Source organism: Palaemon carinicauda, chromosome 16, assembly GCF_036898095.1.
Source record: "Palaemon carinicauda isolate YSFRI2023 chromosome 16, ASM3689809v2, whole genome shotgun sequence".
NCBI lineage: Eukaryota > Metazoa > Arthropoda > Malacostraca > Decapoda > Palaemonidae > Palaemon > Palaemon carinicauda.
The window spans coordinates 16,386,631-16,404,130 of record NC_090740.1 but is presented as its reverse complement, the minus strand read 5'-3'; the positions used below and the strand labels follow the sequence as shown (position 1 = coordinate 16,404,130).

The 17,500-nt window shown below is 37.4% G+C and overlaps 2 protein-coding genes across 2 annotated transcripts; both read right to left on the bottom strand.

Annotated features, from left to right (window-relative positions):
* Nucleotides 1–3,120: 3,120 nt before the first annotated feature.
* Nucleotides 3,121–3,986, bottom strand: LOC137654947 (shematrin-like protein 1). Its single transcript, XM_068388845.1, has 2 exons — nt 3,975–3,986; nt 3,121–3,678 (listed from the first exon to the last, which is right to left on the bottom strand). The coding sequence occupies exons 1-2, from the start codon at nt 3,984–3,986 to the stop codon at nt 3,121–3,123; spliced, it is 570 nt and encodes a 189-aa protein (XP_068244946.1).
* A 5,834-nt stretch (nt 3,987–9,820) lies between these two features.
* Nucleotides 9,821–10,504, bottom strand: LOC137655150 (shematrin-like protein 1). Its single transcript, XM_068389030.1, has one exon. It carries the CDS (start codon nt 10,502–10,504, stop codon nt 9,821–9,823), a length of 684 nt encoding a protein of 227 aa, XP_068245131.1.
* Nucleotides 10,505–17,500: the final 6,996 nt, after the last annotated feature.

Here is a 17,500-nt window from a genome sequence, read left to right as displayed (position 1 = left end):
TTAGCCAAACTACAACCCTACTTGGAAAAGCAAGATGCTATAAGCCCAAGGGCTCCAATAGGGAAAAAGAGCCCAGTGAGGAAAGGAAATAAGGAAATAAATAAATGATGAGAATAAATTAACAATATATCATTCTAAAACCAATAACAGCGTCATAACAGATTCGTCCTATATAAACTATTAACAACGTCAAAAGCAGATATGTCATATATAAACTATAAAAAAGACTCATGTCAGCCTGGTCAACATAAAAACATTTGCTCCAACTTTGAACTTTTGAAGTTCTACTGATTCAATTACCCGATTAGGAAGATCATTTCACAACTTGGTAACAGCTGGAATAAAACTTCTAGAATACTGTGTAGTATTGAGCCTCACGATGGAGAAATCCTGGCTATTAGAATTAACTGCCTGCCTAGTATTACGAACAGGATAGAATTGTCCAGGGAGATCTGAATTTAAAGGATGGTCAGAGTTATGAAAAATCTTATGCAACATGCATAATGAACTAATTGAACGACGGTGCCAAAGATTAATATCTAGATCAGGAATAAGAAATTTAATACACCGTAAGTTTCTGTCCAAGATTAATGAGGATTTGGGGCAGGAGGAACATCTTTTCTTCTGTGTTGCTGAAGCCTTTTTAATGTTTGATAGTCTGCAAGACCTAGGCTAGTGACCCGATTGCTAACACTCGTGAGAAAGGCCTTCCAGGTCAGCTGATGAAATCTTAAATTTCTTTAAAACTGACTTAAATTAGTCTTTATAACTCTTGTTAAACATGTTAATGGTCTGTAGTAAAATATTTTTAGGAGGCCATCTTCAGCTTTATATATCATATGACCAACCATATGTAGTTATCGTTTGGTGATCATAGATTATATGCTTGAGTATCCTGTTTGTTTCAGAACCTCTGTGAGTAGAATTCAATCTTCTTTCCAGATGATGGCCATATATTTTATTTCTGTTTGCACACAGGAAAATGAAAAATGTTGTAGCTTCTATAGATTCTAAGTCTCTGCACATTAGAGAAGAATTAACATACATACATCTTCATATACATGGATATTTTTGGCTATTCTCTTATTTTTTTTTTTTGAAAAAAAACCCTTGTCATTTGCGTCCTAGAAACACCTGAAGCCTAGTTTATTTTATCAGGCATGCCTTCAACGGTGTGTGAATCCATGCAAATAAGGTATTTTGAAAATGGCGCCACCTGCAGTGTGTATCATCAACAATAAGATATGGTGTCTGAAAAGCATTATTATTATATTGGTCGTTAACAAATCTCAGTGCTAATGTTTTTTCTGGATTTTGAAAAGGTTATGTTTCATTCAGTAAGCAATGCAATACAAGTAGACTTATATTGCATACTATGATATACTTACATGATTCTCTATAGTCCATTTCTTTTAGCGATGCATCTTTGCACCGACTAGCAGCGGTGCCCTTTTAGCTCGGAAAAGTTTCCGGATCGCTGATTGGTTGGACGAGATAATTCCAACCAATCAGCGATCACGAAACTTTTCCGTGCTAAAAGGGCACCGCTGCGAGTCGGTGCAAATATGCATCGCTAAAAGAAATGGACTATAGTTATTTATTGGAAACGTCCCTGCCTGGAAATCTGCTGGATTGCGGTTTGAGACCTGCTCAAGCCCGATAGTTTCTTGTAGTTCTGCAACCTCACCATCCTTGTGAGCTAAGGATGGTGGGTTTGGTGGAGCCTGTAGCTCTACCTGCTTAATCACCAGCAGCCATTGCCAGGCACTCCCTGGTTCTATGAGTGGTGATGGGGATTGGGCGCTGAATCATATGTATGTATGGTCAGAGTCACACCACGTAGGGCATTGTCTTGATGAGGGAATTTTTACTGTTCCTAATTCTGCCATTCACCATCGATATTTCAACCTTTAATTGTGTTGTCCCATACGCAATGAAACTATAATCAAGATTACTTATGTTGAGCATTTGTTTGAAAGATAGATGAATAGTCATCTTCATTATCTAAGACTAGTTATTTGATAACAGCCCAAAACTATTATCAAAATGGCTTTGAAATTAACTCCTGGAGGCTTTATAAGACTGGGAAGACCAAAGCCTACATGATTAAGATGGAGAAAACGGGTAGGGTTATTACTATTTACAAGACTGGTTCTTATTTTGGAACTCTGTTCAGAAGGCTGATGAGTATTCTTAACTTATAAACAGCTATAATAATAATAATAATAATAATAATAATAATAATAATAGTAATAATAATAATAATAATAATAATAATAATAATAGTAATAATAATAATACATGCAAAGAATTAACTCTGGAAATATGGTAAAGGACATGAACACCTGGGCATTGCCAGTGATCAGGTACAGAACTAGAATAGTCCAGTGGAAGAAGTCAGAACTCTGCAATGTGGATCAAACACTAGTAAGGTCATGTGAAAAGTATCTTATTGATTTTCACCGTAGTGATCGTTATAATAAGGTAATAAAAGTAATGGCAGTTATATCAAAAGGCTTTCTTTTTAGTTTATTGTTGATAATCCAAGTTAATGAGCTTTTAATCAGCTTTTATTTATTTTGCACACTTCACATTGAGACCAAAATTTAAAAACAAGTAAAAGCATACAGGCATTTACAGTTTACTCTTAGTTTAACTAACTTTTTAAGCATCTACTCTTCATGATAGCTTCAAATCCTTATATTCCTGTAATAACGTTAAAAAATGTCATCTTTTAAGTTTTACTTCTTGCAATTTCAAAAGATGCATTCACAATTTTGCCTAACATATTGCAATGTCGCAATATATGAAACGTTTGGGAAAATAATTATCGGTCTCAATCCAGAGGGAAAAGAATTTGGGAGTTAACTGATTATATGTTACCAATACTAGTGATTAATTGTTAGTGGGAAATAAAATATTTGCATATCCTTTAGCTTATCTTCACATAGGAAAATTAGAAAAAATGTTGAATATCATGTTTGCTTTTTAGATATAGAAAAGAGTAATCAAAGGAAAAAAGAAAATCCAATGTTAATCATATTTTATATATTACGAACTCTGTAAGAGGAAACACTCATCGATCAACATTCTATTATTCACAGTGAGACTCTGGGTAGGTTAATGGTAACGCCCATAACTGTAGCCATAAGATGGCCTGTGGTAGACTGGAGCATAAGAGCCATAAGAAGGTTCAGGATCAGCAGAGCGCTTATGATAGCGGTGAGAATGGCCATAGCTCACTGGGTGGTAGCTGCGGTACCCATAGGAGTGACCATAAGAAGGATCAGCTGAAGCCTCAGGCTCAGGATCAGCAGATCTCTTATGATAGTGATGAGAATAGCCATAGCTCACTGGGTGGTAGCTGCGGTACCCATAGGAGTGACCATAAGAAGGATCAGCTGCAGGCTCAGGCTCAGGATCAGCAGATCTCTTATGATAGTGATGAGAATAGCCATAGCTCACTGGGTGGTAGCTGCGGTACCCATAGGAGTGACCATAAGAAGGATCAGCTTCTGGCTCAGGCTCAGCAGCCCGCTTGTGATGGTGATGGGAATAGCCATATCCATAAGAAGGACGATGATAGTGAGTCACATGGCCATAGCTTCCATAACCAGGCTCCGCCTCTCGCTTCTCAATTTCAGTAGCGCAAGCGGCAGCCGCCAAGAGCACAATCACCTGTGAATAAAAGGGATTAACTATATTTATATTGCGTTGTAATTGCAGTTGTGCTATGTTAGCATGTTCAATTTTCTAAGTGTTGCTGTGATTAAAGAGGTAAATCCTCGTGAGTGTTTTAATTATTCTGTAACATATTTCAGATTTTGTTTACTTGTGAAATAATTTATATGAATATGTGCGTGTGTGATTGTATGTGCGTGTGCATTAGTGTGTTTTGTTATCGACCTGGGAGGTATATGTCAAATGTAAAAATCAATTATTTTTAATAAACTCAAGTTTCAATAACAACAAACCAGAATCTTCATAGTTGAACGTCGTGGTTCAGTGGCCACTGGTTGGTGAGTGAGTGCCGGCTGTGTCCTGATTCCTCCTTTTATATCCATCTGACACCTAAAAGATTTTCACGTCTTGCCACAACCTTGGAATGTGCGTCCTACGGAAATCTTTAAGATTGTGACATCGACTATACGAAAATTAATTCTTCATCCATTCCAGGAGAAACTTGTTTCTAAGAATTGATATCTAAATATCATTTTTCGGAATTTATATTAGGTGAGAATTGTTTAACATTAGGCGAACACTCGAAATTTTTTTTTTTTAAATATTTTGTGTTGAAGATCAAATTTATAAAATAACCTGTGGTATATATATATTTTCTTATTCTTAGTGAAGATACAAAAAAAATGTGTATGATTAAATGATTGAGCAGAGAAATAAAGAGATACACAGTCTGTATTATACTGCATTACAACATATGATGTTTATGAGTAAGTATATATATATATATATATATATATATATATATATATATATATAGATATATATATATACATATATATATATATATATATATATATATATATATATATATATATATATATATGTATATATATATATATATATATATATATATATATCTATATATATATATATATATATATATATATATATATATATATATATATACATATATATATATATATATATATATATATATATATATATATATATATATATATATATATATATCATTTTCGTTGAATCCATAGGGATCCAGACTTGACGATCCTATCTTTGATTGTCTTTTTTCCATTATGATCAACATACAAGACAATGATAGAATGGCTTCTTTTGTGCTTGATGGTGATTTCAACGCTCACCATAGGCAATGATTAAATTCTGCTTCTGCTTCTGATTCCCATGGCAAATCACAAGTGAAGCTCATGACAGATTTGGTAACTGTGTGGACCCAGTATACAGTACACTGACTCTCCTGGTGTTATAACAAGTAACGTTGATTCTCGAGTTGGGACGTCTGGTTATGCCATGATTTCGTTAGTATTCAAGATTTGCAACCTTTCGCTGATGTGTCATACTCATGTAAGCAGACTGAAATTCCCTTTTGAGTAATTATTTTCATTTAGATTGGTTACTTTTTCATAGAAAACTACCTGTTGCTCTCTTTAATGAGAATCTGTTGAACATGATTGATAGGTGTATTCCTTCTCATGTACTAAATTACGCAGCGAGTGACAAACCCTGGTTCAGTGATAATTGTAGACTTGCTTATTTGGAGGAGCAGGAGACCTATCATCTTTGGAAGTGTAACAGATTATGTTTGACTTGGAATAACCATATTTAGCTAAGAGGTAATGTTCAGAGAGTTTATGCTTCAACTGAAAAGGAATAAAATCTAACCATAAAAGAAACCCTTTCTGGTACAACCTCGTAAAATAAATCGACTACTCTCAAATCTACACTCTTTGTTGCAGACCTATCAGTTTCTTCGTTATCTAAACCAAATTTCTCTTTCACTTACTGTCCAAAGACAGAAAGTAGAGATATGGTAAACTCAATCTTCCTTATTCCTTTTTTTCATAAGGCTAAACTACTTATTTTACCTTTTTGGAACCGTGAAATTTATGATTTTAGGCTTATGGAGGTGTACCCCCAAAGGATATCTTTCCGTTGTTATTTTTTTTTTTTCATAAAGACTGCCGATTTCTTATTTCCTAAGTTGTCTGCTATTTTCTGCAAGTTAGTAAATGTGTTTGAAGAAGGGCTAGCCCTGCTGATTACTGCCCAATTTCCATAACCTCCATATTATCTAAAGTTTTTGCACTTTTGTCGGAAAAAACATCTAAATAGGTATGCCGAAGGTAATAATCTGTCCTCTAGCTTGCAATCTGACTTTTGCAACGGTCTTGGAGCATGTGATACAGTTTCCTATGCTGTACAAAAATCCCTTGATTATGGTCAGGAAGTTTATATGATTGGCTTTAATTTTAGGGATTTCTTTGACCTTGTTAATCATGAAGCCCTCCTTTCAAACTCAAACAGTTGGGAGTAGGTGGGTCTTTTCTTAGCATCATTATTGAATTTTTAAGTAATAGATTACAAAGAGTAGTTGTTGATTTGCACCATTAGTTACTGTAGGACTGGGATATCTGGTGTCCCTCAAGGTAATGTTTTGGGCCTATTACATTTCTACTGTATATTCTATTGTACATGCGCATTACATGTGGTTTGGACTTGAAAACAATCTTGTTGTACATGCAGCTGAGGTTACTTTCTTTACATCAATTTCATCTCTTAAATATAAATCGATAGTTGCTGAATCCATTAATACAGATCTAGCTATAATCAATGCATGGTGCAAATTATTGGTCATAAAGTTGTATTGTGGTTCCTCAACAACATCTAGATATCTCTATTGATAATGTTTCTTTAACTATATATGACATCTTTAAGATTTTAGATGTGATTCTTCTGTGCACATTTACTTTTAAGAAAGTCTTTCAGTCTGTTTTTTCTTTAATTGCACAAAAATTAGCTTGCTGAGAAAGTCTTTTAAGATTTGCGGTGATCAATTTTTTCTGGAAAATATATATAAGCCATGTCTAGATGAAGGACTGTGTGAGAACAAGTTTTATTTTGTATAGCGGTAAGAGTGATGAATATACTATAGGAATTCTATTGGTATAATGTTACTTAGTAGGCCTATACCACAGAATCATGAGATAGGATTTTGATTGAGAAAGTAAGAAAAATTAATGATATGATTTATAAGATAAAGTTTGGTTAGTTTTGGACAAAGACGAGGATTCGGGAAATAATTGTATTTTTATTAAGTTGTTATATGCTAAACTTTGAAAAAAGAATATAGCTATATTGTAGATTAGGATTATTTTGAAGTAGAATTAATTGTTGGAGATGGTTCGGATAGTGTGTGGCTTACAGAAAGATTTGTATAGAGCAATCAAAAATTTATATGAAGAAAATTAAGCAAGTGTTAAACAATATAGAGGAATTTCTGTTATGGGAATATAACTATCCAATATCTATATATGGCACAAAGATGCTGATCAGAGAAAGGACATTAGCAATAGGTGTAATGTTATTAGGTAAGACATAGGTTTTATGATGCGTGTAATGGATGATGCTTACAAATGATGATAAACTTATCAGGAAATGTCCAAAGAAACTACATCTACTGGATAGATTGTAAAAAGTTAAAAGTTGAAAGTCAACACAACTGAAGTGAAAGAATGGGTAAGAAAAACAGATTTATTGTGCTTGGTCTAATAAGGACTACATGGGCCCAGAGCCAGAGGAGTGAGTGAGTATGGTCTACTGTTGGCCAAAGCCAGATTGTAGAGGTGGTTTGAAAGACATAAGTGAATGAAAGATAGGGTTGGATAGTGCACTGCTTGCAATAGAGTTTGCTGTACTACAGGTAGACCTGATATGAACATGATAACATAAGAAAATCGCTATAAATTAAAAGATGGATGGGCCAGTGAATTATTTTGTGCGTCTGTGTTAGGCATAACAACTTAATGATGAAAAATATGAATATATATGCATATATATATGTATATATTTATACACACACACACACACACACACACATATATATATATATATATATATATATATATATATATATATATATATATATATATATATATATATATATATATATTATCATATGATATGGCTCCCAAAGTCTGGGCACTAAGAATATATACAATGACTCGTAACTGAGAACCAAACATATAATATTATATATTTTATGAATGGCAAGTTAGTCAACTTCTCGAATTCCAAACTCCCTTGTTTGCTTTTACCTGGAAATTGTTTCACTTTAAAACATTAATACACGAATTCTGAGACCGTTATATAAATCCCAGACAGCTATATACAAAACACTGAATATCCAAAGGTCTCTTAAGCACACTCAAAACCAAGCTGGTTAATTACTCTTAAGTATTATTGAAACGTATTTAACTTATTGTGGTTCTTAAAAGAAATACGAGCAGAACTAGTCTTAGATAATGATGATTGGAATGTGCTCTTTACAAAAATAAATATATTCTATATAAAGTACAAAATTTTGAAAAGGATTTACATAACAAAAATAAGTCACTGGACAATCAATCCTGAACAAAACTTAGATTTAGGCATTATATCTGAATAAACCTAAAGAAATAATGCAATGAAAATCATACAAAAGCTTGAAATAATTCAGAATAATACAATGTTCACATTTGACACTTGATGTATAATAGATAAACAGATCACGTTACAAAATATATACTTCCTACAGGGCCAATTACCAAAAAAACCTTATATAATGCCAACACTCACCCTAATATAATGAATTCAAAATCACCTCTTAGTCTTGCGTATCTTTCCGACACACGATTTGCTTTTGGGCATAGAGTCACTTAGGAGAGGACAAACTAACATACTGAACAATTTAAAAAAACAATACATTGAGTTACGTGTGGGAATAAGAGAGGGAGAGGGGAAGAGGCTGTCTTCAGGCTGGAGTTCTTTATCTCGATCTCTATCTGACTCTAACCCAACCTTGGGTCACTTTCTATATGAAATCTAACTGCTTCCCGAAACTTCCCCGAGATTTGGGACGCGTGGTGGGGGTGGGCAAAAGGCATCATAGTTGCCAAGTATTACTCTCCCGAACGCTATAATCATGCCACACCAGACGGCTCTCTCAGGCTTCTAGCTTCGCCCACCCTCCATCCCCGAAATAAAAAAAAAAAGATAACATCCTCTCTCTGGGCCTTCGTGTCGTTTCTAAAGCACATGGTAGACAATCTTCCAAAGCACACGCATCGGAGCATTCTCTCTCAAACATGACGCAATACATCATAAAATATAAAAGAACATTATCTAAGCCCTTGTTCATATCTCGCACAAATCCAACAACACTCTCAAATAGATTAGCAAAAAATAACGTAAAATTTACGTATGTCAACTTGAATAAAAAATACAATGAAATTCACGATGAAATTCCTACGTAATTTACATAAAATATATCTACATGAGAGGGGCTCATCTTACAGTCTGGGTATCATGTCTTCAATGCACAAATGAAAACCATATATAAAATATGAGTAAAATTATGAACAAATCATTGTATTTACTCTACACTAGACCAGCTTTTTAAGAATATATATATATATATATATATATATATATATATATATATATATATATATATACATATATATATGTATATATATACGTATATATATATATATATATATATATATATATATATATATATATATATATATATATATGTGTGTGTGTGTGTGTGTGTGTGTGTGTGTGCATGTTGATATGTACATGGAATTTCAGGAAAACGTCTATGGCTTTTCAAATAATTCCCTATCCTTTCATGAAGTTTTCACACAAACTGTTGTTTCTTACTACTCATCATATAACCAATAAATAAAAAATGATTTTCAATTATTAGTTCTTGAAATTCAAGCAAAATAATGTAAACCTAAACCAGCTTATGAAAGAATTAGGGAAATATTATCATCAGTCTCAGTACAGAATAAAATATTTATCACTTATACCTTGTCTGTTGCCTGAACTATTGAGTGACTGTTAGTAAAAGTTAAAAAAAGAAAAAAATAAAGCCTTTGTTGACAGTAGAAATAGAAAAAGGAGGTCTCTAAGAACTTAGAAAATGTTTAAATATATGAATAAGTGGCAAAGGATAAAAGAAAATCCACCGTTAATCATATCTTATATATTACGAACTCTGTAAGAGGAAACACTCATCGATCAACATTCTACTATTCATAGTGAGACTCTGGGTAGGTTAATGGTAACGCCCATAACTGTAGCCATAAGATGGCCTGTGGTAGACTGGGGCATAAGAGCCATAAGAAGGTTCAGGATCAGCAGATCTCTTATGATAGCGGTGAGAATAGCCATAGCTCACTGGGTGGTAGCTGCGGTACCCATAGGAGTGACCATAAGAAGGATCAGCTGCAGGCTCAGGCTCAGGATCAGCAGATCTCCTATGAGGGGGATGAGAATAGCCATAGCTCACGGGGTGGTAGCTGCGGTACCCATAGGAGTGACCATAAGAAGGATCAGCTTCTGGCTCAGGCTCAGGATCAGCAGATCTCTTATGAGGGGGATGAGAATAGCCATAGCTCACAGGGTGGTAGCTGCGGTACCCATAGGAGTGACCATAAGAAGGATCAGCTGAGGGCTCAGGCTCAGGATCAGCAGATCTCTTATGATAGTGATGAGAATAGCCATAACTCACAGGGCGGTACCCATAGGAGTGGCCATAAGAAGGCTCAGCTTCTGGCTCAGGCTCAGCAGCCCGCTTGTGATGGTGATGAGAATAGCCATATCCATAAGAAGGACGATGATAGGGAGTCACATGGCCATAGCTTCCATAACCAGGCTCCGCCTCTCGCTTCTCAACTTCAGTAGCGCAAGCGGCAGCCCCCAAGAGCACAATCACCTGTGAATAAAATTCATTGATCATATTCATATTTTCCTGTAATTCAAGCTGTGATACGTCTGGATTATTGACGTTTTTTTTTTTTTAAATGTTGCTGTGAAAAAACGGAAATAACCATAAGATACTTATCATTATTCAGCATCGATTTCAGATTTTGTTTACTTGTGAAATATATTGTCTATAATTGTAGCCAGCTTAAAACTAAGATGAAAATGTAAAGCTAATACAAAAATAACAAACCAGAATCTTCATAGTTGAACGTCGTTGTTCAGTGGCCACTGGTGGGTGAGTGAGTGCCGGCTGTCTCCTGACTCCTCCTTTTATGTCCGTCCGACACCTGAACGACTTTCACGTCTTGCCACAACCTTCAAATTTGTGAATCACGGAAATATTAATGTTTATGACATCAACTATACGAAAATCAATTCCTCTAGAGCCTATGGAAAACTTGTTTCTGAGAATTCCTATCATGCGTAGTTTAACATCAAGCAAATTCATGTAACTTTTTTCAAGACCTGAATTACGTATGAATTTTTTATTCTATGGTGCAGATGCAAAAGAAGGGTTAAGATTAAAAGATTAGGTAGGTAGATAGAAAGAAAAGGATTCTGGTTTTTGCAACTTTCATATAGAACCATGTCAATAAGTAGTTTAAAGATGATAAGACAATTGATAAATCAGACTTTTTATACAGTCAAGAATTCACACGGAACATTGTTCAAATTATTGATTGTTGAAGAGACAGTAGGAGTAGAAACCTTTCTGTTCGATGAAGGTGTAATCAAAAGTTGAGTAAATTACGAAAATAAAAGTGTTTTATTCTGGTGTAAGAAGGAGACCATTGTGAGCTTTGAGATATTTAAAAGACATGATGTAACTGTAGCTGTATTATGAATAGTTCCCAACGAATTTTTATTATAATAACTGTAACTCTTCATTTCTGTATTCTTGACCTTCGGCAGAGTCTGATGTAATATTGATTCCAATTATATATATATATATATATATATATATATATGTATATATATATATATATATATATATATATATATATTTACACAGTTTATATATATATATATATATATATATATATATATATATATAAAAATACATATATATATATACTGTATATATATGCAGTATATACATACTTATACAGTATATATATATATATATATATATATATATATATAATTTATATATATATATATATATATATATATATATATATATATATATATATATATATGTATATATATGTAAATATACATATATATGTATACATATATATATTATATATATATATATATATATATATATATATATATATATGTATATATATATATATATATATGTATATGGATATGATTGTTGGTTCAGCCTTATTCTATATAAGGGAAAAGTGGACGGTGGAAATGCAATCATAGTGAAAAGTATGAATTTCCTGGAGCGAACAGTATGGGTTAATGTTTTAGTTAATACGAGGAACAGATAAAAGATACCATAATAAAAAAGGTATTATTAAGAGTTGAAATATAAGACGATCTCGAAATACTACACAGATGAAGGCTAAGACACATAGGAAAGACAAAGCCTGTAATTTGGAGAAATAGTATTGTGACGGGCCGGGAGAGGCTGTGACTAAGAATGCAAGATGAGAGCAACTGAGTAACTTTATTACAGAACATCCGTTTATATATACATAAACTCCAGTCAAAAAGGACATAAGAACATAACAGGCAATTTCATGTTCAACCGACAACCGTTGCTGTTAACAGTTAACAGTGAGACAAACAGGCATGTTTATTCAGGCCCTGATCAGTGAGAGGGGAGAGCGAAGATACAAAGCATAATATATACAAAAAAAAGAAATGTCGTTACTATGTACGATCGTGTGATACACGGTTGGTACATGGCTCCCCCCCTAAAAATGACATACTGTACATGTTAAATAGGGCGCCCTGATCTAGAGAGGCGAACTTTAGGCGGGTCATCTGACAGGAGATAAGCAGGTTTTAGACGATCAATAGAGACCCAGTCTTCTTTGCCACGAATGTTTAGTAGAAATGCTTTCGGACTGCATCGGATCACAAGGCAAGGGCCCGTGTAGGGGGGCGTTATTGGTGGCTTGCTAGTGTCGTTGCGTAGGAAGACGTGCGTTGCAGAGGAGTGCAAGTCTGTTGGTATGTGATGCTTCCCTGGGGGCTTGTAAGTCTGGCGGCATGGAGTAAATTTTCCCACGACGTGGACTATGCGCTGGAGATCGTCGGAAGAGGTTGCAGAAGGAAAAAATTCGGCAGGGACGACCAACGGGTCGCCATACACCATTTCAGTTGACCAGACGTCGAGGGTGTCTTTAGGAGTGGTCCTTAATCCCAGGACGACCCATGGAAGCTGAGTAAACTAGTTGGAATCCTTGCAGCGGGACATCAAAGTTGCTTTGAGGGTGCGATGAAAAGGTTCAACTATTCCATTGGCAGCGGGGTTGTAGGCAGTTGTCTGATGTAGGGTATTGCCCAGGAGATTCGCTAATGATGTCCAGAATTGAGAGGTGAAAGTGGTACCCCTGTCAGAAGTAATATGCTCAGGGATACCAAATCTTGCCATTCATCCTGAGAGTAAGGCAGATATACATGAGGCAGACATTACAGTTTCCATGGGAATGACTTCGGGCCAACGAGTGGAGTGGTCGATGACGGTAAACAGGTAACAATGTCCTTGTGATGTGGGTAGGGGGCCTACAACGTCAACGTGAATGTGGGCGAAACGACGCTGAGGTTGAGGAAAGATACCCACTCCTGAATCCGTGTGTCGATGTACTTTGGAAGTTTGGCAAGAAGTACAGGAACGGACCCAATCCTTAGCATCGTTAGAAATGCTATGCCAAATGAACTTCGTCTTCAGCAGCTATGCAGTAGAAAGGCACGAGGGATGTGAAAGTCCATGAATGAAATCAAACACCTGTCGGCGCATAGGAGCAGGAATCCAAGGTCGCGGTCTACCAGTACTGACGTCACAGAGACGGGTGGTGTTGGAATCGTCGAGGGGGATGTCTTCCCAATGGAGGGATGTGCAGGTGTCCTACATGCTTGATACTCTGGAACCTGTCGTTGGGCTTCAGCCAAGGCGTTGTAATCCAATCCCAGTTGAACGGCAGCCAATGTGTTTCTTGACAGGGCATCGGCAATGGAATTCATTTTCCCAGGGATGTGTTTTAAGGGTGCAATTGTATTAAGCCACGGCGGAGAGATGTCGACGTTGAGGGGCGGACCAGGCGTCAGACTGTCAAGTGAAGGCGTGCATCAGAGGCATGTGGTCTGTGCGAATAATGAAGGGCGTACCCTCTAAGAAATGGCGAAAGTGACGGACAGCCAAGTGCACCGCCAGCAATTCGCAATCGAAGGTAGAATAACCCGATTCTGCCTTGGACAGTTTTCTGATGAAGAAGGCCAATGGGCGGGGCGAGCCGTTGACCACCTGTTCGAGTACTGCACCAATAGCGACGTTGCTGGCATCGGTGGAGAGAAGGTGAGGGGCATGTGGGATGGGAAAAGTGAGAGCTGCAGCGGTTGATAGGGCCTTCTTTGCATTGCAGAAGGCTGCTTCTTGAAGGAACCCCACTTCAGGTCATTTGACTTGCCCTTGAGGGAGGCGTAGAGGGGAGCAAGAGTGGCGGTAATGGCTGGCAGAAAACGGTGATAATAGTTGATCATGCTCAACAATTCCTGCAGAGCTTTGATGGCCGAGGATGTGGGGAAGTTCTGAACGGCTGCTACCTTCTCAGGGAGGGGATGGACTCCTTCATGAGTGATGTGGTGCCCTTAGAACGACACTTCATTGGTGCCAAAGGTACACTTTTTGTACCGGACTAAAAGGCCGTTTTGTTGCAGGCGGTCAAGCACGATGCGCAGGTGACGGAGGTGTTCCTCTTTTGAGGAAGAGAGCACAAGTATGTCGTCCACATAACATACACAGAAGGGGAGGTCCCCTAAGATGCCATCCATGAGACATTGAAAAGTGGCCCCAGCATTACGAAGGCCAAAATAGGAGTAATTGAAGGTTTATGTATCGAAGGGAATGGTGATGTTGGTCTTGGGGATATCTTCTGGGTTCATAGGCACCTGATAATACCCATTCAGGAGGTCGAACGTGGAAAAAACCTTCGCTTTTAGCAGGTAGGAGGTCACGTCGGTGATGTTTGGGAGGGGGTAGTGATCCGGTTCTGTTTGCATGTTCAGGCGCCTGTAATCCCCAAACAGACGGAGGGAGACGTCTTCCTCCAGAACGATGTGTAAAGGTGACGACCATGGGCTGGAGGCCTTTTGGCAAAGGCCTATTTCCTCCATTTCAGCGAACGTCTGTTTGGCTGCTGCCAATCATTCCTGTGCCAGACGTCTGAATTTGCAGATAGTTGTTATTAATGGGCACCTATAAGTGAGTGTGGAATGTGATGTATGGTGTTCCTCATGGTAATGTTTTGGGCACATTAATTCACATAATATATACATTTAATATGTGGTTTATCCTTGAAAAGAAGGTCGTTGCACATGGAAGTGAGGGGACTTACTTTACAATAATTCCATCTCCTGCATATAGATCTGGGACTGTAGAATCCTTGAGAGACCTGACTAAAATTAATTCAAGGTACAAATTATTAGCCGTGAAGTTGAACCTTAAGAAAAATCAAAGTATTGTACCGCATGTGTCTCACACAAAAACTCGTACACTGTAACGGTATTTTCTTTTTTACTGTATATCTAGCTCTATGCTTCACTCTTAACAGAACTGGTTTAAGCCTGTGTAATCATGAATTGATGTGTTTAAATTTTTGTGACCTTCATCCATTGAACCTCTTGTATATAAGCTTGCAGTCTGTCAAAATAAAGTTATTTGCATTTACCTCGTCTCTTAGTTATAACATAATGGCTTGCACACACATTGGTGTCTGTTCCCTCCCGCCTGTCTCCTCCCTGCTGTGCCCTACTGTTTTAAGATGCCGCTCACCGAACTTGCCTCTTCTTCACACGCCGCCTCAATAAAAATGCCTCCTTTTGCCAGCAGAGAAGCATTCTCCTGGATCCAAAAACCTGAAGTCCAATCTCACATCAAGGGCATGAGTCGCTCAAGCAGTAAAGCAGACTAATGTCTTTGTGGTGATTCCTGAGGACGCGTTACCAGAAATCTCTGACTGGATTTGCAAACTAGCGGACACCCCAATAGTGTACGATGCCCTCAAAACATATCTCCTGAAGCAGTACTCCTCATCACCAGTCCCCAGTATAGCCAAGATTTTTCAGCTCTCTCAACAACTGACTGTTGGGGGACTCAAAGGCTTCGCTCGCCCTCAGGGAGATGACCAGTATTGCTCGCCTGCAACCTGTCACAGAGGACTCTCCTCATGAAGTGAATCTACTTCATGCCATTTTGGTACAGCACCTACCTGAACCTGTGCACACTGACATACCCAATGTCGATATTTTACCCATGAAGGACCTGATGATCAAAGTTGATGCCTTTATGGACAGTCACACATCAATGCCTCAACTCCTGATGAAGAGTACAACCATTCATTATCGACTGAAGCTGACGTGAATGTGATAGGGCATAGACGCTAACCACATGACGTGCCGGAGTGGTAATAAGGCCGCCCACCACCCAGATATACCATTCCTCGCTCATGCCCCAACCAACGGCCACACCCTTCAACACATCACTGGGCAAACGAAAACCGTTACCGATGCCCTGTCAAGAAACAGATTGGGCGCCCTTCCTTTGGGATTTGATTTTAATGCCTTGGCAGAAGGCCAACGAATAGATCCTGAGTAACAAGCTTGCAGGACATCCTGCATATCCCTCCATTGGGCAGACGAACCTCTCGACGACAACCCAGCAGCCAACGGAATGGTTGAATGTTTTCATCACACCCTCAAAGCAGCTTTAATGTCCTGATGCAATGACTTCAATTGGTTTACTCAGCTTCCCTTGGTCCTCTTGGGACTAAGGACCACTCCTAAGGACACCCTGGATGTCTCGGCAGCTGAAATGGTATATTCTTGTTGACAACCTCCTCTGACAGTCTCTAGTATCTACGTCATGTTGTGGGCAAATTTTCTCTAGGCCCCCAGACTTACAAGCCCCCAGAGAAGCAACACATACCGACAGATTTGCACAAGGATTCGGATGTTTTCCTGCACAACTACACCAGCAAATAATTGCTAAAGCCCCTTTACAAGGACCCTTTCCTTGTGATCCATCAAACAACGAAGGCGTTCTTACTGAACATTCGTGGAAAAGAAGACTGGGTGCCCATTGATCGCCTTAAACCTGTGTATCTCATGCAAGATGACCTGCCTACAGTACACCTCTCAAGAGCAGGGACCCCATTTCCAATGTATGTCTTTTTAATTGGGGGGAGCCATGTACAGCAGGTGTCTCCCACATTTGTACACTGTAAAGATATTTTCGTTTTTATTGTATATCTCGCTCTACCTCCCATTGTTAACAGAACCGGTTTAAGTTAATTACATTCACCTCGCCTCTCAGTAACAACCTAACTGCTCTCACGCTCATTATGATTGTAAGTAGATCGAGGACAGAAGCTCCTCAAGAAAATCCAAATATCTACATGGATAATGTTTCTTTAACTACATATAACTGCTGTTAGAATCTAGGTGTGATTCTTGGTTGCACACTTACTGTTGAGAGACACACTCAGTATGTTTCTATTTCAATTGCACAAATAATTGGCCTGTTGAGCAAGTCTCTTGATATTCTCAGTTATTAATCTTCTCTGAAAAAAAAGACATAGGGCATGGTTATATGAAAGGTAGTGTGAGAAGAAGAATTTTTTTTTATATTGATAAATATGATAAATATAGGATAAGAATTGAATGGCCATATCATTATTTAGTATACTACAGAACCGTGTGATGGTATTTTGACTGTGAAAATAATACAAATAATAATACGATTTTAGGAGATCACCTTAGTTTGGGACAAAGTCAAAGATTCTGGAATCAA